A 26921-nucleotide genomic window follows, 5' to 3' on the forward strand; every position below is an offset into this window, starting at 1 on the left:
TACCACATCCACTGTAAAGACTTGACCTCACTCCAAGTCAGTTCATCATATTTAGTTCATTAAAGGAGTTCCTGGGAGGGCATTTCATTAGTGTAGCAGAGGATTTTAGTGAGATTATAAAACAAACTGTCTTGTTATTCTGCACAAAACTAAAGTACCGGTTTGTCTTGAACAGAGTATCCTGAAGTGTTATGTTACCTGAATCCCTAAGAGTACTTATCATTCCCTTTGTGAGCCTATTAGTGTGATTACTACTATCCACAAACACACTTTTCATCTTGCATTAACTCTCCCGTAATCATTTAACACCCTGAATCATCTAGCGCATCACTCTAGCTTATAATTTAAGCTAAAGTGGAACGACTGTAATATTTATTCACCCAGGCGCGACTGTTCATTAGCAGCACTCTTATAGGTGCTTAGGTTAAAATCAATCAGGCTCATGAATATTCACGATCATTAAAAACTGCTTTTCAAGTCACTCGCTCAAGTCACGAAATTAATTGGAGAAGCAAGGAGTTTAACGTACACAGCTTTGATGCATTGCCCTATCCTATCATTACAACTGCAAGATAAATGTTTATCAATAGGATAAATGTCTAGCCTCTTTTCTGCTTTACTTTGTATGACCATCATACAAATATACTTTTTTTGTGGTTAATCATATGCAAATGAAAGCCTTGGTTTGTGTGTCTCTGTCCCCGTCTGCCTCTTTAAGGTTTACGAAGCTTCTGAGTTTGGGTCTCACCCTCTTTTCTCAGTGGCTCAGGGAGCTCTGGATCTGCAACAAGTGAGTATCATGTTAATAACGGACATCAGACGGGCGACTAGCTTAATTGCCGCCGCATCTTCTTTTACGATATTTTTTAAGCAGTACTGCCTCAATGCATGGAGACAGGCTTTGTGCTCCTGCCATGCTACATGTCGCATGTTGCAACCAGACTTGCTCTTGAGCCAGGGAGAACATCTGCACAAAAACACTCTATATTCTTTTGTTTTTATTTCCTTAAGTTTTTTTTGTTTGTTTGTTTGTTTGTGCATGGCTTTTTTCTTATATGAAAGTGCTTCAAGGCTAATATTGCTAACAAATACAAAATATTATACAATAAATGTTAAATTTGTGTAACAAAATTAAAATCAGAAGGGAATCTTCATCCTCGTTTGGATGCTTACAGAGGACTAAACAGGTGAAAGTCTGATGGAGTAAGATCAGGAATATAGGGAGGATGCTTTAACACCTCAAAATAAAATGACGTGCATTGTCATGTCATATTCAGCTTGCGTGAGCAGACCGGATTGTCCGCTGTGGCGACCCCATTTGAAAAATGAACTGACACACATTCACACCTGCACAGCAGTGACTGGGGAGACAGTACCATTGAATGGAAAGCGTTGATGATGCAGTTAAGCCAACAGAAGTTTTAATATGACCAGAGTGCGGATAATTTTTGACTCATGCTTGTACAATCGCAGTAAAACCATACCTTCATGGATCTTACTTCTAGCTCACATTTCTAAATCACTTGGTCCTTTTAGGACATGTGCTCAAGAATAGTGTGCTTTTTAACAAGGAAATGAAAAAAAAATGGCCGCTACCACTGATTTAGCTGTTGTTTTGGTTTTTAACTCATATTTCTAGACACTATCACAGGGTGTCAGATACCGCTTAGGAAAATATAATAAACATTTGAAATGAGAGGATAATGATTTGGCCATATCATACCCACAAAGTCTAGTGGCTAATTGTTTTTCGTACATATTAGCCATACTAGCCTTGTACCTGCAAAAGCTAGCTTCAGACACCAAACAAAAGTTCTGGTGTAAGGGCAGTAATGGTAAGACTTTTTATTTATTTATTTTTATTTATTTTTTTTATTATTTTGGCTGAAGTGTACCTCAAGTCCTTGAGAATGATGTTTTAAAGCATCTGCAAACATATCACGTAATTCTCAGTATTTTGCCCTAGAGGTATGTAGCGATTTAGCATTCTTATGAGGTTTGTTTACAACTCGGTGAATAGAGGCCGATCTCCTTTTTTGGAGTGCTGCTGTGCTTCACGACCAAACAACTCTTTTTTTGGTGTTTTATATATGAAGCACTGTAGTGTAATGTAGCATAGCTGAATGCCTCAAGTTGTGTGTAAATGTTTGCATAACCCAACCTGAGCACAAAAAAAACAAAAAAATTCCAGAAATATTGGTTTTCTTTGAGTACGTTCAACTAACAAATTTCCAGGAATTTTCCAGGAAAATGACCAAGCAAACACACACACAGACCTCATGTGAATTGCATTTGTTGACATTTGCTGAATTACTTTAAATTAAAAAAATATTATGTAGCAGACCACAATATAGGAGATGAATATATTAATTCTCTATACGGTTCATCTTGTACAGGGTCATGGAAGTCCTTGGGGTCTGATGGTTTACCCATCTAATTCCCTAGGCCCTGAGATCTGGGTTTGAGCCATGCCGATGTTGGGTTGCAATACTCTATACTATAGTATCCAGCCACTGAATGCAGTTCCGGTCCAAAGCCCAATAAGTAAAATGGAAGGTTTCTGTCAGGAGGGGAATCAGGCGTGCCAAATTCTGCACACATTGGATGGTCTGATGTGAAGACCCCTTGATATGAGCAGCTAAAATTAAAGCCTATTAAAGGCAGTTGTTCTTATCCAGAGCAACATTTTTTATCTCATTATACATATAAACCGTACTGTGCCCAACAGTGGCAGCTTGATGGTGCTCGGGTTTGAACCTTCCTTACCACCAAGCCAGCCCTGCTCTTAATTGACCAGATGTAGTGGTAAACCAAACTGACTACTTTTTTCACTAATATCTATTCGGCCAGCTTATTAGTTCTGGGATTTGAACTTGCATCTTTCTAATGTGTAGTCTTAACTTCATCAGAAATCCCTGAGTCAATGAGGGTGTAGCTTCAGTTTAATTTCTTTTTTTTAATTTTTTTTTTAAATTTTAATTAAAAGTATCAATCTCCGGAATAATTTACAAATAGTAGGAATTTAGCTGAACCCAAGGACAGCTTGTATGCTAGGACTATGTGAAGCCAGATGTACTTGTTAACCCAAGGACTTTATTATCATCTTTAATATAAGGACATTTAGTGTTACATGCCTGCTTAGCGATAAAATCAGCCATTCCACAGTCAGCAGCTTAGCACACTGAGAGCCAAGGGGCGCTGAATATCAAGGGCAGGTGCCCCCATGTATCTCTCGCCGTGCGTGTGTGTGCATGTGTGTGTGGTATTGGGGGTTAGCCCTAAGGCTTAGTGTGTTATTATTGATGTTCTTATTTGAGTAGGGCTAAAAACAGGGGAGGCATATGACCTGAGTAACCACACACACACACACACACACACACGCGCGCACAGAGAGAGAGAGAGAGCAATAGCAAACACAGAATAAACAAAGGATGAAATACAAAAAAGCTTTTCGTTTACCCTGTCCATAATGTCAGATAAAATGGTAGGGAACCTGGCGTGCCTTATCATCTCTCGTAAATGAAGAAACTATAAATGTGTTAGATATTGTTTATGAGAGCTTGAGACCCATAAGAAACTTTACCATGGAATCCATAAAGTAATCACAGCCCTTCACTTTTCCACATTGTGTTATGTTACAGCCTCGTTCCAAAATGCCATGACACTCAAAATTGAGCTTAGGTGCAACATGTTCCCACAGAGGCCCTTCTCCTCCGATCACTCAGTTAGGCGAGTGTGCTCATTGGGAACTTCAATGCTGCAGACATTTTTCTGTACCCTTTCCCCAGATCTGTGCCTCGATACAGTCCTGTCTCGGGGGTCCTACGGGGTACCACAGTGCCTACCTTTGTTAGTCAATGTGTGTGCACAATAAGTAATACGGTATTCACCAAGGTATGGTGGTACACACCATAGTATTACCACGGTACCCACTGAAGTGCCACAGTACCTACCATGGTACTCTATAAAGTCCTATGGTGCCTACCAGGTCTAAAGTATTAGGATAATATTATGGTATATTATGGTGCATTCTTTTTTCCGGTCCCTAACTTGCTTTAACTTAAAAAAGTAAAGAAAAAAACTGGTTAATAAATATGAGTTAGCGTAGAGCATAGTTCCTGGTGACAATCCAAGTATCCATAGTTATAAGCCTTTCGGATGATGGGCTATCCTAGAGTTATACCATATTTTTGGACTTGGCATAAATGAAATTGGCATCACAGCGGCCTTGACATTGGGCACAATTTTAAGCACAAAATTTTAACAAACCGGCACTTTTTTGGACTGTGGGAGTCTATGGAGGAAGCTCATCAAGCACAGGGAGAACATGCAAACGCCATACACACAGATCCGAGGTAGGTGTCAAACCCTCAACCTTTGAGGTGTGAAGCCACAGTGCTAACCACTTCCCTACTGCGCTGCCATAGTTCAACATTCACTGAAGTTTTCCTACAAGGTTTACTGAATTAGATGATTCTATCACTGGTACAGAGCATACATTTTAAAAAATGCATTGAGGGAATGCATTGAAGGGAACAACTCCTTTTTTCCCTAGAGCACTTTTTCTTTAAAACCCTACGACCAATTGCTCATATTAAACTGCACTAAAGCAGGCAACCCGGGTTTTCCTCTGGCATGACCTATAATTTGTGCATCACAAGCTTCTTGCATTTTCTTCCCTTTTCTCTCATGCTGTCTTTCTGCCGCCTGTCTTATTTTCCCCTTTTCCTTTTCTTGCTCTCCCTCCCACTTTTCTTCTGCAGTATGTTTAAACTTTTAAACAGGCTTATACAAGAGAGCCCCTGGGAATATAGCGTAGAGCTGTCTTTAGCACTCCGCTAACCGAGCCTCGCAATCTCTTTAATGCCAAGGCCGAGCTCACAAGTTCTTTGTTTTCGAAAGTGAAACTCTTCAGAGACACTTTGCCATTTTGAAGCTTTGAGCACCACTGATGGGACTGGTTCAGGTGTGACTTCAAGACATGTAGGTGATAGACATGAAAAGTGTCTCCTTAAAAAAACACTTCTGTCTCTTTCATTTACAGGCATACACTGTACAGAACCAATATGGCATTCCACATTCAGAGGTAAGAGCTGGGGATGTTCTTGTTAATTTAATGATATGTCTACTGTATATTAGTTTATTTAAATTTAGTATTCAGTATTAAAAAAATTGTTAATCATTTCAAAAGGTTTTAAATATTGCTGTTAGTATTAAAGGCAGGTTATCATCCGTAGATGCTGTATATTCACAACTTGCGAAATGTTTCAGACAAAAATTGAGCAAAATGTAACACCAAGTGCTTATTTAGTAGTTACAGTATAATATACTGCAAACTTTTTGTTTTTTTTTTTTGGGAAAAAAGATTATTTAAGAATATTTAAGGAGGTCTTTGCTTTCTAAAGGTGTTATACATGAACGCCTTAAATGATATAGGATTTTCTTAGAATTACAGGCGAAAGAATAATTATAAGTTCTAATAGAATCCATCCGATTTGCTTTCTTAAAGAATATAATTTGGTCCATGATACTTTCGAATAAAAGGTGGGGTATTTTGCAACCGGATAACTCCATCCACATCATGGAAACATTTGTTGAAGGAACATTTTTATTTCTAATGGAACCAGGATTATTTGTAGTTGGAGAACTATCTAAAACAGAGGTTGTTTCATGATCCAGTGGGTTCTCACACCTCAGATCCTAACATGTTGTTATTGAGTTTCTGCTACCTGTATGTATAAAACCTTTTGCCACTTCAATTCAAAAGTTGAAGCTAGTGACTAGTTTTAAAATGTATCTATTTAGACTCTTAGATATACCATGCAAAACCATTAACATTAAAAACCATTATGGTTTGCCCCAGAACAGTTCTGACCCCTCCAAGCATGAAATCCATGAGAACACTGCAGATGTGCTGTGATGTATGGCACCAGGATGGCAATATGTGATGTATGGCAGTAGATTCTTTACAGGTTGTTAGGGTGGGGCCTCCATGGATCGGATTTGTTTGTCCAGCGTGTTCCATGTATGCTCAGTCAGACTGAGATCTGGGGAATTTGAAGGCCGAATCAACAACTTTAAACTTTTTGCCTGTTAAGCCTCATACACAGCAAGCTTTAATGCACTGGGTGTTCTGATACCCTTCTGACATGAAACAGCATTGCATGTTCTAAGCAACATTGGCTTTTCTGTGACTGCCTAGCCATTTCTTCCCACAGGAACATGATCCCGTCACCAGTTTAGTTTTTATATAATTGATAATCAATGTTATTTAATTTCACTCACATTGGTGTTAGTGTTGTAGCTGATTGGTGTATAATTTTCCTTATGTTACTTTAGTTCTCTAAATAGGATGTTTTCCAAAGACAAAGTGGCCATGTAAATAGCTCAATTAATATATTATTTTACTGTTTCACTGACAAAATCCTTGTTGAATAGTATTTTCTCATTTAAACTTCTAGCACTCCACCATCATTATTTAATGATTAATTTAAATATATTTCCATTTTTGTCTTGATCATCAGCTGGCCAAGCTGCACCAGTTGTCCATGCAGCAGGGTCTGACACCAATCGCTCAGCCAGCAGCTACAGCCGTCATGCCTGGTAGGTTCAACCAGCTTTGGTAATTAACAAGGAAAAAAAAGAATAGTATTTTAGGTAAAATTCAATTCAGACTGTCTACCTGGTTGGAAGGTTGATCAGTACTTCGCCTCTTTCAATGTGAAGCTCATAGTGGTCACTACTATATGTCTCCACTAGTCTCATAATCTCTACAGAAATCAAATTGTATACCTTTCAGATTCACGATCACATAAAAATGTCATGGATGCCAGTATCCTCAGAAGTAGTCTGACATTGAACCACTGGGGAACAGGAACGTAGATCATATAGACCTCGCAGCAAGTGTCCATCCAATACTAGTCACTGCACCTGCCCTCCAGGGCCATATGGTATGTGTAGATTAGACTGCGGTGAAATAAGGCCAAATCTAGCTGGAATTTCACAGTAAGAACCGGAGGCTTTTAAAGCATTTTTCCAATTTCCATCCAAGCCAAAGAATCTTCTCATTCCCCTGACACCTGCAGATGTAGGATATTACCCCCTTCTTGTCCATCAATTCTGGGACATCTCTCACCATGTCTAGGCATCCAAGTATATTGGTTTAGAAGCTAGTTTTTTTGCGTGAGCAAGCCCTTTAAGCATTATGGTAAATAAGCACTTTGGCTTGGTGAATGAACGGGAGGGGGGCAAAGCCTCAAAGCAATTTCCGTGCATCGGAAGAGAGCACAATGGTAGCCCCCCTCTTGCTACCGAAGCTTGGAGAGCGTATCCCTCTTGCGAGATGGCTGCGGAATTCGATTATGTTGGAGGTAAAAAGCTCATCAGTCAAGCCAGTGTTTCAGTCTATTAAAAAAGAGCTTCTGACGGCTAAGAGACCTGGCTCAGGGCCCAGCTTAGATAAGATGTGCGGAAGTGGAGACGTAGGTCGCTTTTACTGGAATGCAAGTAGTAGCATCCAGGTTGGGCAGCAGATAGGGTCAAAGTGCTTTTTAGCCCAAAGAACCCAATTCTTACATATACGTACTCCTTCCTTAGAGTATTAAACTTTGTACAGTGAGAACTAAAATTGAAAATAACAGATGCCTGAGGAAGGTTTCATCAATGTTGTGAAAATCAAGACAAATAAATCCCATCCCCAATAAACTTCATCAAATGATGAAGGCTTCAGAGTAGCTGAATTTTTCTTTCACTTGATTGGGCAGAAATAAGAAAGACTGGCATCCATCATATTCCATCAAAAGCCCAAAATATCATCTTCAAGTAAACCTAAAGTAATGAGCAATTGGAAAAGCGCAAAGGAAAGCAGGAATTGTTTAGTGATGGAAAAATACAATCAGGTTCTCTTGAGCTTTGCTAAATTCATCTCTCTCTTCTTTCTCAGCAGGCATGGAGTCCACCGCTCAGACTGCGTCACAGGAGCTCCTCATTCCAAACGACGTAAGAGCTGCACACTTGCTTTCTCACACATTTTGATCACAACAACCAGTGCGTGCTGTGCGTTTACGGCTTAATTTTGACAGCTGTAATTTAGTCACAGTCTTAGCTAATGAGGCAGGCTGTCTTCACCATGTCTGCAATTTCGGAAGATTAAAATTGCAGCCATGTGTTTTTAAAGCACAGCTTTAATTTACTCATAACCCGGTATACAAGTTGAGAAGGTAGTTTTTAAAGAAAGCAGTCCATAGGACATCTGTTCCAACTTTTAGTTAAAGAAGCATGTTTGTAGTCCTTGGACACTAATGCTCAATATAGAATCAGGAGAAGGATTCAGCACATATAGTGATAAGCAGTATCGAATAAACCAGGTAGCATAAAATCAGAAGTTTGTATATAGTGTGGTGGGTGAGTTTAATATATTAACTCTGAAGACACATTGACGAACACCCGTGGGCTTCTAGATGTTCATAACTCATAAAAGTGCAACGCAGCCCTTAAAGGCAGGCCAGTATCCTTCATCTGGCTTTTCGTATTGCGTTATGTAACCTGTCGAGACAAAGAGCTATCTATCCGTTCATCCATCTGTCTATCCACCTTTTTTTTTTTGCCTTGCTTCTCTCAAAAGAGCTTCGGTTGTGTTCAATGTCGTCACGACAGCTGACGTACTTTTCTCACCCCGGCTGTCAAAACAGAGGGGTAAATAAAAGCAAGCCCTCATCCTGAGCTCAGAGAACATCAATGTGTGTGTCATGGCTTCACACTGGGGCTCCCCCTACCCTGATCTCTCTCGATCTCTCTCTCTGAGCTCACTAGATTAATCCACTGGCTCCTGACCTGGCCAAGGGCTCCTGCAACACCCGCCCGTGTTCATAAATTCGCAATGGTGCATCGCATGCTTTTCTATTTTAAGGGCCTCGGCTTGGGCAGGGAGGAGGATCCTTTGTTATTCAGTGTTGGGTTTTTATTAGTTGTGGCTCATAGCAAAAGGAATTCTTGGAATTGTTACGAGACAAGTGAACAAGTGCGAGAAATGACGTTTCAAGGACAACGCAACATTCGCTTATGGCGAGTTATAGCCGTTTACAGTATTTCTTATCTAACATCCATGGAACAAGTTCTTATCATTTATACAAGCTATAGCTAGATGTATGCTTTCTCCTGAAGTTAACAGTACAAAACAAAAAAAAAACTTAAATAATAATAATAATAATAATAATAAAAGTAAGGCATTTTACAGTATAATCCATGATACATATTTTCTTACATCTTTCTGAGCAGTAACTGTTACAACACACTGACATTGGAGACCTCTTTTAAAAATGCCATATTAAATCGTAATATGAAGCGTTATTTATTAATTTTGGGCATGAGTCAGAGTACACTGTGGACAGGGTGCCAATCAATTGCAAACACACACCACAGGCCAATTCACTTAATCAGCATGTCTCTGGACTGTGGGAGGAAAGCCACCAAGCATGGGGAGAACATGCACACTCTATACACACACACACACACACCCATGGCAGGTATCGAACCTAAAACCAGGACGTGTGAAGCCACAGTGCTAACCACAACGCGACTGTGCCGCCTTCTGCCATACAAGTGAATTAGCCCTTTGTGAATTAGAGGTGATGAAGCGATCACAGTGATTAACAAGTGCATTAATTATATACACCTGTGATGTTATTGCACCCGGAAAAAACTGTTAGAGCTGCTGTTATAGAAATTGAATGAACATTTTCTAATGAACCAGACCACTATTGTGCGTTAGAATACTAATACAAAATGGAGGTTTCTTTTCTTTTTTGGGGTATTGTGGTTTTTATTTATTTATTTATTTATTTTTGGCCTTTTTTTTCATGATCTTTAGTTTTTATCTTTGGAACAATTGCCAAATTGTTACTGTGCAGCCCTATATAGCACAGCTTATATTTAGCTTTTAAATTAAAGTAAAATCTTTGTAAAATTATAATTAAAGTAAAATAATTGTAAATATAGTACATGAACTCCATCTAATGCATCTTCTATTTCCACATTTGTATACCTTTGCAAATGTGTCGCAGGCTTCAAAGAACTTGCTTGTGTCTTCAAACAGGACCAAATGTGTGCATTTTGATATTCATATTCCCCTCAAAAATGCTATGAGCAGAGAGAAAACATTGCATTTATTATTGAAATGGCCTCACAGAGTAGTGATTCTGCAGCAAGGCGAGATCAAACAGACATCAAATGCCTGGCAGAAGGAAGTTGTTTATCACAAGCAATCACATCTTCCTCTCTAGAGGGGCTCATTCTCCACTGCAGCCCTCCCCACCAAGTCTTCACCAACACGTGGCAATTAGACAAGGATCAGAGCCGGTGCTTGGGAACGCAGTGGCACAGACACCAGGTCTCTAAGTCCGAGGCCTGGCCGAGACCTGCAGGATCAGCAGGAGCGGCCTAGTGGTTGCTGAGCCATGACCTTCTTCATCTCCCTTTTTTTATTATAAAGGCCAGTCAAAATTAGAGCTTATGCTATCTTTGGACTTAAGCAGGATTTATTCATACTAACGTAATTTGCTTCCATAGTGGCTATATATATATATGACAGGTGATATCAAAAGTTTTGAGATTTCATCTCACTTTTGCTAAGAATAACAAAAAAAAATGGGAGTGGAACCTGCTGTTTATTGCATCTTGAAGATGGGTGGATAAATAATTCAGAACTTCATAAAAGCTCTGGATGGGGATGGACTGTACCCGGGTGGTTGAAAGACCTGGAGGACTTCCACCAAACACTTAGACACCGACATAATCAGCCGAGCCATTAATAGCCTCAGGCACCAGGGAGAGCAGTGTGACAAATCAGGAGCTGCAGCAGCCATATGACTTGTGAGGAAAGGAATGTTCTGTGGGTAAAACACACACAGAAACACACTCAGCTCCTCGCAGCGCAATGGAGGAATGCAGCGACAGAGTGGGTGAGAGAAATAAAAAGAAGAAGCTGTCTGTCAAACGAATGCCAAGCCGCCAACACATCTGCATGGGAGTCACTTTTTCATTGTCCGAGCCTGACATTATACCCTAGGCATCTTACAGAGCCTTCACTTTAGACCCCAAGCTTCGGATGACTGTCGGACAAACCTCGAATTTGATCTAGGCTTCGATCTAGAGTTTCGAGATCAATAGCTATTTCAAGGCACAGACAGGCGACGCGCATCCAGCGAAGGCGTCTTATTTAACACGATTCGACGCTCTGCAGTTGAACACAGATTGAGGAGTTTTTGGACTACACTTGACAGGCGATCTGCTTCACGCTGCAAAGCACTGCGGGTTAACAGATGTACTCGAGTTTTATAGCAGTGTGCCAAAACATAGCCAAAGGGTTGTGATACAGTGCTATTTCAGGGTGATGATAAAGTGCTTGAAATAGGAATCAAAGTTAATGATTGTAGGGAGAAAAAAAACTTCAGCATTTATTTTCTTAATAAAGGACCATATACTTTTAAAAATAAAACTTTTAATTCTGGTGTTAATGATATGTCTCGAACTCCTTTAATTATGAATAAAGGATCAATTCAGAACCACTTACTACAAACTAAATAATAGACCCATATAGCCATGACCAGGCTGCCAAGTGTTTTTTTTAATAGTTTCATGATTGATGACATAATTTTCTCAAAATCTTAAACCTGAAGCTGCTTTTTCTTATCCGTAAGTTCCTGGTCGAAGGAATCTCTCATTGTACCAGGGACCTCACAGTTATTGAAAAATGTCACACTCTGCTGTACTGTCTATAGTGCTGACATCACTCCTCTGACAAGTTCAGAACCACATACGGTTCCCAAATGACCAGGATGCACTTAATAAAATATGAAGCAGACTTTGCAATGTCATAAAAATCATATTCAGTTACTTTCACTAGAGCAACAGAAAACTCATGCACTTAAAGGGATAGTTCAGATTTTTTTTTCACGATTGGTTAAAAATCAAAATCGATATGTGTGTATAAGTACAGTACGTTACCATACAGTAGGTCAGGGTTATTATCATTTTAAAATAAATAAAATAAAAATCAAGGAAATAAATCAAGGTGGTGTCTTTCAGTGTTGGACCAACCTATTGTATTTAGGACAAATTTTCTTTCTTTCACTGGAAGTAACCATGTGATAAAAGATCAAAAAGAACAAAAAATTCATCAAAACTTTGAAATGCATTCTTGCATGAAATGAGAGTTGTGGAATTTGGCCCCCATTATTTACATTGTTCTTCCGTTCCGGGTGATAACCTTCACGGTCAGTGTGCAGAGCAGGAAAATTTATAACGACCAAGACCTATGGTAATGTACTTGTATATAACACAGAGTTAAAAAAAATCCAACTATCCTTTTAATGTTCATGTTTGTTGGCTGACCACAAGCCATGTGCAATACAAGGATTTACATCATGCTGAATCCACCCACCAGCACAAATGGTTATTCAATTGGCTAACACATGCAACTTCTGTCGTAACTTGTCACAAAACAATCATCTTTATATTGTTTGTCGTTGCTTCTCTTCTGTCCTCACAGCTGATCGGTTCCATCATCGGCAGGCAAGGTACAAAAATCAACGAGATCCGCCAGGTGTCCGGGGCTCAGATCAAGATTGGCAGTCAGCTAGACAGCACCAGTGACAGACACGTCACCATCACAGGCTCTCCCATCAGCATCAACCTAGCTCAGTACCTCATCACGTCCTGGTAAGCCCCACAAGCCTGGCCGCTTTACGGCATTATTAGTCATCTTTCCCAGTATGCAAATTAATAATATCATATCTCTGATATTACCCCAGGGTGTTATCTCCACTGCACAAAACTCTAGAACTTTTAGCCAAATTCAGAACCATACGGTAGGTTGCATTTGTATGGCTCTCGGTACTGAATTTAAGATACTTCGGGATGGAGCTTGCACCACTGTTTTTGCAGCAATGCAACAATGCTACAAGTCATTCATTTTCAGGGAATGATGGTGGACCGTAGCAATCGTTAGCAATGTAGGTTGAGCAAGCAACACAACAAAGATAGGCAACTTCATACTAATGAGCAGTTAATGAATTTGGTTATTAATAGGTGTAAAGTCTCTTTTCCCCATTACTATGAAACACTATCTGTATTTTTCTGTTCATGAATATTCATTTCTACTCGCACCATCTGAGCCCGTTCATCTTTAAGCTTAAAATACTAGAAAATGGTTTTGCCGTTTAAGCCAGAAAAATAGGTGGAGGCAAAAACGTATGAAAGAAAAGCAAAACAATATTTTAGGCTCTCTTTGAAACTCGTACAGTGACGCACCACATGGATGCATTTTATGCATAAGCGTCTCCACAGTTCCCTTCATTGCTTTATTTTTAGTGTAAAGAAGTCTGACGTTGGCGGTTTTATATACTTTCCATAGCTAGCTCGTGTGGGTATATGACTAGCCTGGCCCTAGTAAGAAAAATCAGCAATAAACTGAAGATAGGATCACTCACAAGCGACCATCATGGATTGACATTGTTAAAAAAAGAAAGAAAAACAGTAATTACTTGGTTGTATGGTTAAATGGCAGCTTGACAGTGCTTAGACTTTTTAATCAGTAGCTTAAAGGCTTATCCAGTTTTTAATTTCTCTTAAAACACCTGCACGCCCAAATCTTTGTTTTCTATAATACAAGATGCAGTTAGGAAGGGCGTCCAAGTCAAAGCAGGACTGCAAAAATTATGAAATTGCTTGCGACTGAAGGCATAAACCCGATTGACATTTACAGAAGACTTCAAGCACAGTACAGTGATGAGACTCGTAGCCACAGTAAACCATTCAAACATTTTTAAAAAAGGCCTGTGAATGGCGAACCCAGCCGAAGTGGCTTCAAGCCCACTGCAGTCGTAACCTGCGACTTGCAGAAGAGATATGTCTATGGGTACTGTACACACAATCATTAATAAACACCACTTGCATGTTACACAACCTCGACTGGGAATTATTGCTACATCCTCCGTATAGTTTTTACCTCGCTCCAAGCATTTACAGATGTTCAGGCCTGTAAAGGAGCTCCTGGGAGGCCAGCGTTTCATGGCTCTGGCATACCAAGAAAAAATTCTGTATTGATGGTATTTAAGCACTAATGAAACGCTGGAATAAGTGCATTAGTGTAGCAGGGGATTATATAGAGAAATAAAGAGAGTTTTTACTCTCATAAATATGTTCAGTTGTTCTGCAGATCACATCAAATGTCCTGGCTTGATTTGAACTCTCTTTACAAGCTTATTTCCAATCTGCATCATTTTCAAAAAATGAGGTTGCGACTAATGTTATTATAATGAGAATGTTTTCTCATTGTGTTTAGGATATTTGAAAACCTCTTCTCAATGAGGCTTTTCATCAGTAACAAAGCGCCTGATTGGACGGTTCGTCCACGCTGGATTTGAAAATGTCATCATTGGTTTCGAGAAAAACTGCACTATGCCAGTTTCAGATATCTTTTATAATAGCAGCAGCTCCGTTCAAAATTTTGTTTAGTTCTGGTTTGTAAATGTGCAGTGGGGAAACACTCTTAGATAAGGCTTGTTTTGAGTAAAGCTGATTTTAGATGCAAACAAGATCTGCACAAGCAAAAAAAAAAGAACCTGTCTAAGAATTGTATCAGAACAACTTTGAGGCTACAGTGTTGAGAACAAGATTGAAAAACTAAACACTTAACTGAGGAATTAAGGTTCTGGCTTGTTAGTGTTAAGGGACTAATGAGACTGAAATTCAACTTGATTAAATTTGGAGTCAGACAATACAGGGATAGATTTCCGAACACCATGCCCTATTAATTGTTGTACTGCTCTCCTGTCAGCATCAGCGTTAATGTAACCTGACAACTTAAATTTCATGCTTAATTCAAGTGAACGAAAATAATCAACTGCCTTTAAGGTATAGCATGAGGGCATAAATCAAAATATAGAGCTGAATAACTAATCATTTATGATGGATCCGTCTCAATCAGTGAAACTGAGTCAGATGTGATCTGATGCTTGTTTGCTGTAAACTGATTACAGTGCACTACAGCATAGAAATGTTTCCTTTATTCTGACTGAAATTCTGACAGTTTTTACATTTTTCGCCACACATTGCTGGAGACACTCGTATTCAAAGACATAATCAAATGTCAGTGGGATATTTCTTAGCCTCCATCCTGAATCGGCAGGTATAGAGAATGACTAATAAAGAGACAGAGGCTCGTCCCAGGTGTGTTCAACAAGCAGAATGGTGCAGGGTCAGTCTTCTTAATAAGCCGCTTTGTTTTTCATTTCGAATTTCATTTAAAGTTTTCGAAATCCTGTTAGATTTTAATATATGTTGGGCTTGTCTGAGTTTTATTTGACTTGTGTCTGATTTGAAATGTACACAATTTTCCCCATGCGCCAAATGTATTCTATTACACAATATGTGTCTGATTGTATTGTCGCTGTCCAGTTAATCACACAAGTCCTCGTCTTAGTATTATATTGTTTTTTCAGGACGGAAAGAGGCATTTTTTTTTAAATACAGGACATCAATACCCCATCTAGCAAAACTCGAAAGTTACTTTAAACTGACATTAATTTAAACTCTGTCACTAAAAAACTTTAAAATTATTACATATACGAGGGTAGGTCAATTTTTTTTTCTGAATTCATTGTAGTTTTATTTTAAAGTCTATCGCATCAAATCGAAGTTAGTTATTTTTAAACATGGGGGACTTGAGAAGCCGTTATGGCTTCTTTGTAGTCCCTGGTGACCTTTGATGATGAACTTCTATTTAATTCCATTTTTAGGCCTTGTTCACACGGGCGTTAAGTTTTTGGATAAACGAACACGCTCTGAACGTCCTAGACGTTTATGTTGCATTTTGTAGTGACGCTTGATTGACTTCTACACCGGCGTTCGTTTGTCTCTGTCTAACGTCAGCCTGCAGCCCAAATTGTAGTTTGTGTGTTAACCTGTGGGGGCAGTGTGTCGGGAACTGGATATGAAAGCGCGCCGCTACTCTCTGACTGCACACTGTCGGATTAAAGGAAGTCTTTTTTGTGGTTTATGAAGAAATGAAAATCTCCGCGTAAGTTTTTCAACAATAATTTTTTTTTTATTTTGCCCTTTTCCGCATTTCCCTATGTATAGCATGTAGGATCATGGGATATATCTGGTCCTCCGAAGCGTAAAATGAACGTGAAGAAAATGAACTAGAAACGTTTTCCTTGCGTTCGTTGGGTTTTGAACGCCAAGAAAAAGCTGCATGCAACGTTTTTTTAATGCCGTATAAACGTGCAGCCGGACAAACGCACGTCACCAAAGCCCATGTGAACACTCTCATTGACTCCTACGTGTAGAAAACACTCGCCGCTTGATCCGCGCTCACCGGACGCTACGAACGCGAGAAAAACGCTCGATTTTAACGCTGGTGTGAACAAGGCCTTAGTGGACTTGTAGCTTGAAAAACTAAAGACTTAAACTTCTAATAAGCATAAAATTTTTGAATGGCAGTTTAAGCCAAACTGCATACAGTAAGGGGGAAAAATTGAGTAAAGGATAAAGAGTCTCCAGGCATTGAATCTATAGTGTTCTGTTCTCGCTTTCATCCAGCTGTTTTTATTCATGTCTCAAAACTCAGTCTAATGACGCCACCCATCCTTCAAAAGACGCAGCATTTACAGAGCATTGCATCAGAACCTTCTGCATATTGAACACACCCCGTTTTTATATCACCCAATGACCTTGCTGTATGATAAATTCGGAATATTCCCTAAAAGCTGGAAAACACAAACACACGTCATGAGTTGCATTTGCATTGGATAGCATATTGCCAGATGCATCTGCTGTCTTTTCCACCGAGTGTGGGTTGAGGAAGTCCTAATGAATTTAAAATCATTCTGTTTCCTTTCCCTAAGCCCCTACCCAAGCCATCACCCTGAATTAAACAGCACCTCCCCCATGAGTGCCAAGGTCCCCCCTCAAATAATCTGTTGCAACCTCCAGCAAAACACACCTCTCTTATGATTTTTTTTTCCTTTTTTTTTTTTATTTTCTTCTATTTTATTTGACTTCTCTCTCAAATTTCTTTCTTTAACATGTCTTTTATTTAACCTTCTAACCCTTCTCCATCCGGGTCCCTTCCCCTCTCCGTGTCCCTCCACCTGTCCTTCCCAACACCTCTTCCTATCCACCCTTCCCCTCCCCTCCTTATACAGTTTAGAGACCGCCAAATCCACCGCACAGTCCTCCTCCATGTCGAGCCCCGTAGAGCTGAACATGAGCTTCACCCAGCCCGCCTCCCCTGCCTCGTCCTCTGCCGCAGCCCTGGCAGCGATGGGCGCTCTGCCCCACGCTCCAATCCTGGGCACCCCCTATGCCCTCCCCCTCTCCAGCCTCCTGGGAATGAAATCTGTCCCCTTCCTGGCACTCTCAGCTCCTGCTGGCACAGCTGCAGCAGCCGCGGCCGCCGCTCCGGCCCACGCCGCTCTGGCATCCTACACGGCCAAGATCTCTTCGGCCAACGGAATCAAGAAACCAGAGCGCCAGAAGTTCGCACCGTACTGACCTTCGTCTTGAAGAGACAAAAAGAAAAAATTTCACACCTCTGTTCAAACAAAACGGGGAAACCCTCTACTTTTACCTGTTATAGCCGTGTAGTCAAAAGAGACTTTATCCTTTTTTGTTTGTTTTGATATAGCTTGTTACATAGCTTGTCCTGAACTTGACTTTACTAAGACATTAGGACAATAGCGTATTTAAATAGTTCTATTTATGTTTTTTGTTTGTTCGTTTTTTTTTTTTTTTCTGGCTGATGTAGCCTCTAAAGCCATAGCTTATTCCTAACCTAAAAATTTTCTCCCAATCCTAATACTCATCTATTGTCTGCTCTTATTTATTAATGATGACAACATATTCCCGCAAAAAGACTTTATACAATGAGACACTGGTGACTGATGCTAAACACTTCTGTATCAGCTTTTATACAAGATATCTGTGTATGCCTCTGTATACAAACTTTTCTCATTTTTTTTAAATGCTCTAAACTATATATTACAAAAAATAGAGAAAAAAAAGTTTTTAAAAAGTCTACAGGTTTAAATGCTCGCTTTGTGTCTTTTTTTTATGTTTCGTCACATTTGTTTGAAAATGGGTTATTTATTTTATTTATTATGACTGTTTTTCTTTTATGATCAATGGTTTCCATGACAACAACCGTTTCCACTCTCAGATTCTCACTCTTTACTTATAGAGATGTAACTCTGGCCTTTTTCTTTTAGAGAGAATTCAGGTGTGTGTCGAGAATGGCTGTGGCATTCATGCTGAGCTAGGCGACATATTGACTTGACTCACACACATACACACACACACACACACACACCCACTGACAGTGTAACACAAAAGCAATACCGGACTGAACACTTTGATTTGACTCATAAACCCAGGCATAAACGTGTATCAAGTGTAGCTCTTCTAATCACGACTGTTTCCGTTCACCTTGTTTCAGTTCTGTTCGATTTTGTTGTTTTCATTCGAATAAATATATGAATATAACTCACTTATTTTTGTAAAAGCCAGATCTTATGGACAAACATCGCCACGATAGCTCACCAATTCATCTGTTTGATGTGGTAAATCTCAGCCCTGTGTACGTGTTTGTCTTTTTATGTTTCCTTAACGCCTCACATAGTCATTTGCATGAATTCTACTTGGCGTCTATGCAAAACATCTCTCGGTGGTTCAGCGAGGTTTCCTGTGTCACGCCTCATCGGGAGCTCGAAATAACCCACGGCTGGGTTGAAGGACTACGCCGAACGCGAGCAATGAGGCTGAGTGTGCAGATATTGAACCGTGCGACTATATATTTGTTGTATTCTATCCATTATCTCATTCCAGACATTAACACATAATAACCACCATTTTATACTGTATAAAACGGCACATGCATTGCTCTATGACATGCAACATTGCACTTGAACGTGATAATTCCACTATGGCCAAAATATGAGTGTGAAATGTTCAACTGCTTGACTACTCTCTCTCTTTTTTTTCCTTTTTTTTATTTGCACCCGGGTGTGTCCTTGTGTCAGCCTGGCACATGTGTGTGATTTTTGATTTTGCTCCATACATTAATGCCATACAAATGAATAAAACCATACTGTATTAACTCGATCCTGGTGCTGTGTCGTTTATTGTTATCTCATTTAATGTAACGTTGTCTGAGTGCAGTGGTGACCTTCATACTGCATTCAAGGGAAATGTGAACTGTGACAAGAAGTTAAGTCTCTATTATGGGTTTTTTGTTCAACTTGTTGATCTCATAAAACTGATTATATCACAGTATTATTGAATGCTCTGATTGGTTGGAAGGTGGTGATTATTTGTCTTGTTTAACACACTTTACTGAAATACTGATGAACAATAACAAAAAACTATACTTTTTAAAGTGTTTTATGAAGATTTTATTTTTTATTTCTTGTAGACAGCATTTTTGAAAATGTCAAGTTTCAGCGGGAAAGCTTTAAAAATGGTCAAGGACAGAAATGTATCATTCATTCATAAAGACCCTGAAGAAGGAACAGTGTTTATAGCAGTTACACTGCCTGGACAAAAAGGGGTCACACGCTTGAATAATTAATTCATTTTTATTATTGCCCAACTCATGTGAAAATGATTCCTCATGCTCCCAAAACCAGTGTGCTCTCTGGGAAAGTAAAAAACTATTAATAACCTGGCCATTCAGTACATTCACATAGTCAGCTGACTTCATTTTATTATCACACAACGCTGCTGAGTCGAGATCTCAAAGGTTCCAGAGGTTTGTATAATGGCCACTATGCATGCTGGACGCTTCGCTCCATGTGCTTCCGTTCTCACCTTGACACAAACATTGCTCTGAAATAGGGTGAATCCGAACTCATCAGACCCCATTAGTTTTTTTCCTTGCTCCAATGTTCATTCTTTATTATCCATAGCAAACTGACCACTACAAAAGGTTTTTTTTTTTTTTTAGCTGTTCAGTTGCATTTCTCATCATAGTGTGCATGTGGAAATGCTCTTACTTTCACTGGTAAACTTACAATAGCTGTGATTTCTACTGTCATTTTTTTCATGATTATGAAACATCACCAAGTTGCTCATCAGGATCATCAAGCAAAAAATGGATAAAACTTACAATGTGTCATTTATTCATTCATTTTTAAGTATAATGGTTGGAAGGTAGGCGGCACAGTGGTGTAGTAGTAAGCACTGTTGCCTTGACACTGACACCTCCAGGGTCCGGGTTTGATTCTTGGCCAGGCTCGATTCCTGTCTTTGTATGCATGGAGTTTGCATGTTCTCCCCGTGCTTGGTGGTGGCTAATTGGCACTCCCAAATTGCCTATAATGTGTGTATGAGTGTGTGCCCTGCGATGGATTGGCACCCTGTCCAGGCTGTACCTCGCCTTTTGCCCTAAGACTCCTAGGATAGGCTCCGAGCCCCCGAATACAGGATAAAGCGGTATAGACAATGAGTGAGTGAGTGGTTGGAAGGTTGATGTGGAATTAAGATTTTTTTTCCCTAAAACAGCACTTCACCATTTGTTTTATGGCTTACTTAAATGTAAAAAAGGAAAAAAAAAAACACTAGGTATCAGGTAATCATGGTATCAGGATCAATTTTAGCATTGCTAAAATTCTTATTTAAAACATTCATTTGTAAATTGTTTACACAACACAAAAACAAAAAAGGCATTTAAACAAGTCATAATTTTTCTATATAAACTTTTGAGTTAATGAGGTTTGAATAAAAGGAATTCATCAACACATTTACTACATACAGAACTACTGAACTACGGTACAGCTGTACTGTTTTCCAACTTTTTTACTATCAATTGTTACGTTACTGACTTTCTTCTCTTATTTATTAATAATTTTTACATTTTCTATTAAATAAATATATGCGGTAACACTAAAGTTTACTTGCACTTCTACACACGTCATATTTGTTAAATAATAACAGTATAAAAGAAATACTCAACATGTTAAATAGATAACAATTAAAGATAATGTTTGAAATTCATAGAAAGATCGCCAGTACCACATATGTTACATGAAAAACAGAAATGCTGCAAAATAAACTTCTAAATTAGCCCCGCCTTTGCTTTAACTTTATCTCCTTGTGCATACACAACCAACCGTCCTGTCGTTCAGACACAAAAAAAAGAGACAAAGGCAACGTGACAACGCCCGGGATGAAAGCTTGCTATGAATAAGCTCACACTTCAACAGCTGCTCAAATGCAAACAAATTCTTCCAGGCTGCATGAAGGGGTTATCCTGGCAGTGTGTGCGCGCGTGCATGTGTGTGTGTGTAGGGGGAGGTGACGGGGTTTACTGATGACCCTGCAACACTGCTTGTGTCACATAAAAATACACTGGAGTTGACTACACACACAATCATTTGATGCACCGGCAAAACAGCACTTTGTTCTGGTTCTCCACCCGTGCCTCTTTAAGCAACATCCTCCGTTTCGAGTGGAAGAACATCGCAAGACAAAAAGTGGAAAAGTCACTGAGTAATTTATCCCCACAATAACCTCATCTCGGCAATGTTTAGAATAATAATTACAATTTACCAGCTATTAAAGACAAGCCGGAGACAAAGGAGGCCCGGAATGGAAGCCGCTAATTACACGGTGAGGGCCTCTCAGCTGTCGAGAGCCTCCGCTCAACATAAAAGCGACCTGGCACCATCGAAGAGTCATAAACTGGGGAGAACAGAGTGCTGGAGAATGAGAATAGTCCTCTAAACTTGGGTTTAGTTCTGGAATTAGTGTCAGCCAAAATATCACTGTGTGATTTATGTATAAGAGTTGAGCTTAGATTTAAAAGAATGGATATCTTTGTTTTTGTCCACACATGCGCTCATGTAGAGGGTACATTTATGGTGCTGGATGAATGTACCGTAATAATAAATTGTATATACACCCACCAGCCACTTTAATAGAAACACCTGTATTCATGCTATTCATGCAATTATCCTATCATGTGACAGCAGCAGTGCAAAGCATTCACAGATCGAGAGCTTCATAATAATGTTCTCGTCAAACATCAAAACAGGACAATAGAAACATGATTTCAGTGTCTTTGATCGTGGTACAATATGTTTGTTGATGCCAGATGGGATGTTTTGAGCGGTTTTGGAATCACTGATCTCCATGATGCAAAAAACACAAAACATCAATTGCGCGTCAGTTCTGCTTGTGATGGAAATGCCTCCTTGATGAGGGAGGGTAGAGATGAATGTCCAGACTAGTTTAAGTGGAGTAAGATAACTTAAATAACATCCACTTACTGTACAATCATAGGGAAGTACTAGAAGAAAACCCTCAGAGGTAGAAATTGTCAGCTTTGTCAGCATATTCCTCAACAGTTCCTCAGCCCACAGCTACTCCAGTTTATAATTGGTCTCACAGGAGAGTTATTATTTTTGATTCTATCTGTCTGTGATATCGTCGAACAAACTCACTTATTACCTACAATTTCCGCTGTGATCAGGCTGTTACTGAAACTCTTGTAAATGCAGTGAACATAAATGTGAACCAATGTACATGCAAATTCTTTGCTTGTAAAATTTAAAATTTTATATGGGCACTGTGATTGGTCTGTCACTACACAGCCCCACACACTACAAAACGCAATGCTTGGTGTGTTTTGACTCCTTACTGTCAGAACCAGCATCAACATTTTCAGCAATTTGAGCTACAGTACAGTAGCTCTTCTATTGGACCGGACTCTACAGAGGCCAGCTTTAGCTCCCCACATGCATCAGTGTGAGCCTTGGCCACCCATGACCCTGTCGCCGGTTCACTGGTTTTCCTCTCTTGGATTACTTTTGGTATGCCCTAACCACTGCAGACTAGCAACATCCGACAAGAGCTGCACTTTTGGAGTTGCTCTGACCCTGTGATCCAACCATCACAATTTGGGGCTTGTCAAAGTTGGCACTTCCCGGTGCCATTGTATAATGCGCAAATGGTGTTCATGAATGATTGTGTGTACAGTTTCCACAGAGGGATGCGTCTTATCCACCAGCAAGCTGACAAGTTATCTATCAGTTTTTAAGGATTAGATGTTCCACTCAGTGACTATTCACAGGAACGACTGCAGTGGACTGCGATTTAGCCAGGATCGTCATTCATGGACATACTGTCTTCTTTAAGCCAGTTTTACCATACTGTGCTTGAAGTCTTCTGTAAATGTCATTAAGTTGTATGCCTTCAGTAACAATTAAATTTTATTACAAGTCCCGGGCTAATGTAAATGCCCCCCATACATTGGTCCAAGGGTCCAAATTGGCTGCTGTTATAACTTTACAGCTACGCGATGAGAAAGTTTACTTGGGAATTGGTTGCAGGTTAAACAAAGCATTTTTATTTTTTTTTATGATTTTGATTGAGATGAACAACTTACTTGTTCAACATTAAGCCACTAATGTCTTATACAAGTACAGTAATTGTAATGGAGCGATGAGGCTTAAAGCTCCAAAGGAATTAAACACAAGATTATATTTGAGACATTTTTGGTTAAACCATTGCAAGACCTTGTAAAAGACATTAGTATCTTACATACAGTAAACAAAACGTTGTCTAGGGAGCCTTTTTTTTCCTCAGCTGATTTGATTTCAGGCTTGCACTTTCTTTCATCATAAGCTAACTTTTTTTTTTCTTATGCTGTTTGTCATAAATTTGGGAGAGAAGTGTTTTGCTAAGTGCCAAGAACAGTTCTATTTTTAGCACTAACCAGGGTGCAAAGACATGCTGTACTTTTCATTCACGCAGGACTAAAAGAGCGCATGAATTGTGTCGAAAAGATAAGAGAGATCAAAAGCAGGCGGATATGTTATGGATGGCTTGTTAGAGAATTTAAAGCTTTATGTGAGTGTGTTGTTGTGATTGATGGCTTGCCTATAGGCTCGTGAACGGCAAGAAGAGGGAGGTTATGAATGCTGAATATAACCATAAAATACAGTAGCTGCCGTTTAATGTTAGAAATGACATCTACTGCTGTAACAGTGGTCTTATTCATCCCCAGTGGTTGGATGATCTGGACGTTTGGAATTTCTTTTGTAATATTTATTACTGATTGCTTTCATGCCTCTGAATAACGTTCAAAATTACACAAAATTCAACCGACTTTACTTAGTTTCTCTCATTCACGACTAATAAATCCTCATCTGTTTAATCATGAGTACCGTGAATAGAATTAAAAATTACAGAGCTGTAATAATGCTTTCAGATGCTTTCAAAGAATTTCCGCTTGTTCATTTATCTATCTGATGGCTGATTCCATCCAAAGACAATTTATAATTTTTAGTTAACTTTTCATTTAAACACCTCATATTGCACCTCATTTTTTTTTAACATTATTATTTCCAAGCAGGAAAGGTATGGTTTGTACAAAACCTTTGTTTGTCAATTAAACTGGCCTTAAGCTGCTTTATACTGAATGATTTTCATCCCAATTTTTCTTCTGCAGGCTTCTTCTTTGTCTTTCGGCTGTTTCCTTTCAGCGGTTGCCAAAGCAAATCATCTGCCTCCATCTAACCCTATCCTCTGCATCCTCTTCTCTCACACCAACTAACTTCATGTCCTCTTTCACTGCATCCATTATTCTCCTCTTTGGTCTTCCTCTAGACCTCCTGCCTGGCAGTTCCAACCTCAGCATCCTTCTACCGATATATTCACAATCTCTCCTCTGAACATGTCCAAACCACCTCAATCTGGCCTCTCTGACTTTATCTCCAAAACATCTAACGTGGGTTGTCCCACTTATGAACTCATTCTTGATCCTATCCATCCTTGTCACTTTCAAGGAGAACTTTAACATCTTCAGCTCTGCTACCTGTAACTCTGCCTCCTGTCTTTTCTTCAGTGCCACCGTCTCTAAGCCGTAGAGCATCGCTGGTCTCACCACTGTCCTGTACACCTTTCCTTTTATTCTCGCTGATGCTCTTTTATCGCACAACACACCTGAAACTTTTCTCCACCCATTCCAACCTGCCTGTACCCGCCTCTTCACCTCCTTTCCACACTCTCCGTTGCTCTGGACCGTTGACCCTAAGTACTTAAAGTCCTGCACCTTCTTTACCTCTGCTCCCTGTAGCCTCACCGATCCTATCGGGTTCCTTTCATTCCCACACATGTATTCCGTCTTCCTGCGGCTAACCTTCATTCCTCTGCTAATGCCAGTTTTTCTTCTGCAGGCAAAAGTCTAAAATAAAAAAAAATATTTGTCTTTGAATGCGAGTCAATTTTTGCTCAGAAGTAAATATTTGCAAAATTAAAATTCATAACGTGATGATCACCAGCCCTTGCCATCAAGAAACTACAATTAAGCCTCAGGAAATTGAAATTTAAAAGAGTTCTCAGAGGTACTATGATCCTTATCTAAAATTCAGCAAAAGATAAATGCCATTGGCTTAAGCAACAATAGCAACAAACACAGTAGTGGCAATGATGCAACCTAAACGAAACATGTTAATGAGCAAAGAAAAAGATCCCAATTAAATCAAGCTGACTGAAACAATGTTTCTGTTTATGCAAGCCCATTTAATGCACTAGTCATGAACCGACCAATTGATAATGTAAAAAGAACATTACAACTTTCCTCAGTCACTGGTCTACAGAGGATCTTCATAAGGAAAGAGAACACATTACTTGCAAAGTCTGCTATAGAATATTGTTGATATAATTTCATACAATGTAAAGTAATAAACTTAAAAGACTCCTACAGTCCTACTCCTACTGACTTTCTTGGTTTGTGTGCATAGTTAGGTAGGAGTTGACTGAGAAACTTTAAATATATGGGAAGTTCGAGTCACTTTTCGACTTCGTTCGAGGTATTTTTGCTTGTACAGCATGACATAAATGAGAGTTGAAAACAAAGTTTTGGCTGTGAAAAAGCTTTTGCCCCTTCCTTATTATTATTATTATTATTATTATTATTATTATTATTATTTTGCATATTTGTGATCTACTGTACAATAATAGACACCATTAAACAAATTTTAATATTACACAAAAATGACCCAAGAAAATACAAAGTGCAGTTTTTAAACGGTGGTGAACCTTCCCAGGAGTGGCTGGCCAATCTAATTTACTCCAAAAGCAGTTTCAAAGAGGCATAGTCAAAGGTATGACCTTAAACATGTTAAACTCTTCAATGTGGCTGAATTAAAAGAATTCTGCAAAGAAGAGTGGGCCAAAATTTCTCCCAACAATCTAAAAAACTATTTGCAAGTTATCGCAAAAACTTGATTGCAGTTATTGCCGTCAATGGTGGCATAATCAATTTTTAGGTTTAGGAGCAATTACTTAGGAGCCAGGTAGGTTTGGACAGCTTTTTTTTCTTAATAAATAAAATCATTATTATTTAAAAACTGCATTGTGTATTTACTCAGGTTGTCTTTGTGTAATATCAAAATTAGTTTGATGGTCTCAATCATTTAATTGGAAAAGACATGCAAAAATAAAAAAAATTAAGAATGGGGTAAGTACTTTTTCACGGCACTGCAAATTCATCAAATATTTCTTTATTGGTTTATTTTCTTGTACAGTTCAAGCACAAATTGTTGCTTGTGTTGAGCATTCAAAAAGTTGTGTCTTGCTATCTTATGCTAAATTATACCAAAACTTCAAAGGTAGTCACAAAGAATTTTCCATTATAATATCACAGCATTTACCTTTAGCAATGACTTTTATCCACATTCCAGATTACAAGTCATCCTTAAGTCATCCTACACCAGAGCCACACTAGCAAGACTATTATTTAAGGATTGAAGAAGCAGATATATACAGACAGGTGAGATACAGTTCTCATAATCAAATCAGAATCGGGAATTAAACAGTGCTATGGTAATAAACATATCTAATGCTTCCCCAGATCTGAG

General features: G+C 39.1%; 1 protein-coding gene across 6 annotated transcripts in view; it reads left to right on the forward strand.

Annotated features, from left to right (window-relative positions):
• pcbp4 (poly(rC) binding protein 4) overlaps positions 1-26819 on the forward strand; it is a 104103-nt gene extending 77284 nt beyond the window's left edge. Inside the window, exons 9-14 of one of the 6 annotated variants that reach the window (XM_053484312.1) lie at positions 719-790; positions 5045-5086; positions 6525-6603; positions 7943-7998; positions 12548-12717; positions 26745-26819. In XM_053484312.1, coding sequence (XP_053340287.1) covers positions 719-790; positions 5045-5086; positions 6525-6603; positions 7943-7998; positions 12548-12717; position 26745 — 420 coding nt within the window. In that variant the 3' untranslated portion in view covers positions 26746-26819. Of the gene's footprint in view, positions 1-718; positions 791-5044; positions 5087-6524; positions 6604-7942; positions 7999-12547; positions 12718-16907; positions 19162-26744 lie in introns of those variants that run through there. The other 5 variants (XM_053484306.1, XM_053484308.1, XM_053484311.1 and 2 more) reach the window with 5 other exon arrangements.
• The last annotated feature ends 102 nt before the right edge of the window (positions 26820-26921 follow it).

The sequence above is a fragment of the Clarias gariepinus genome, chromosome 23 (genome assembly GCF_024256425.1).
Source record: "Clarias gariepinus isolate MV-2021 ecotype Netherlands chromosome 23, CGAR_prim_01v2, whole genome shotgun sequence".
NCBI lineage: Eukaryota > Metazoa > Chordata > Actinopteri > Siluriformes > Clariidae > Clarias > Clarias gariepinus.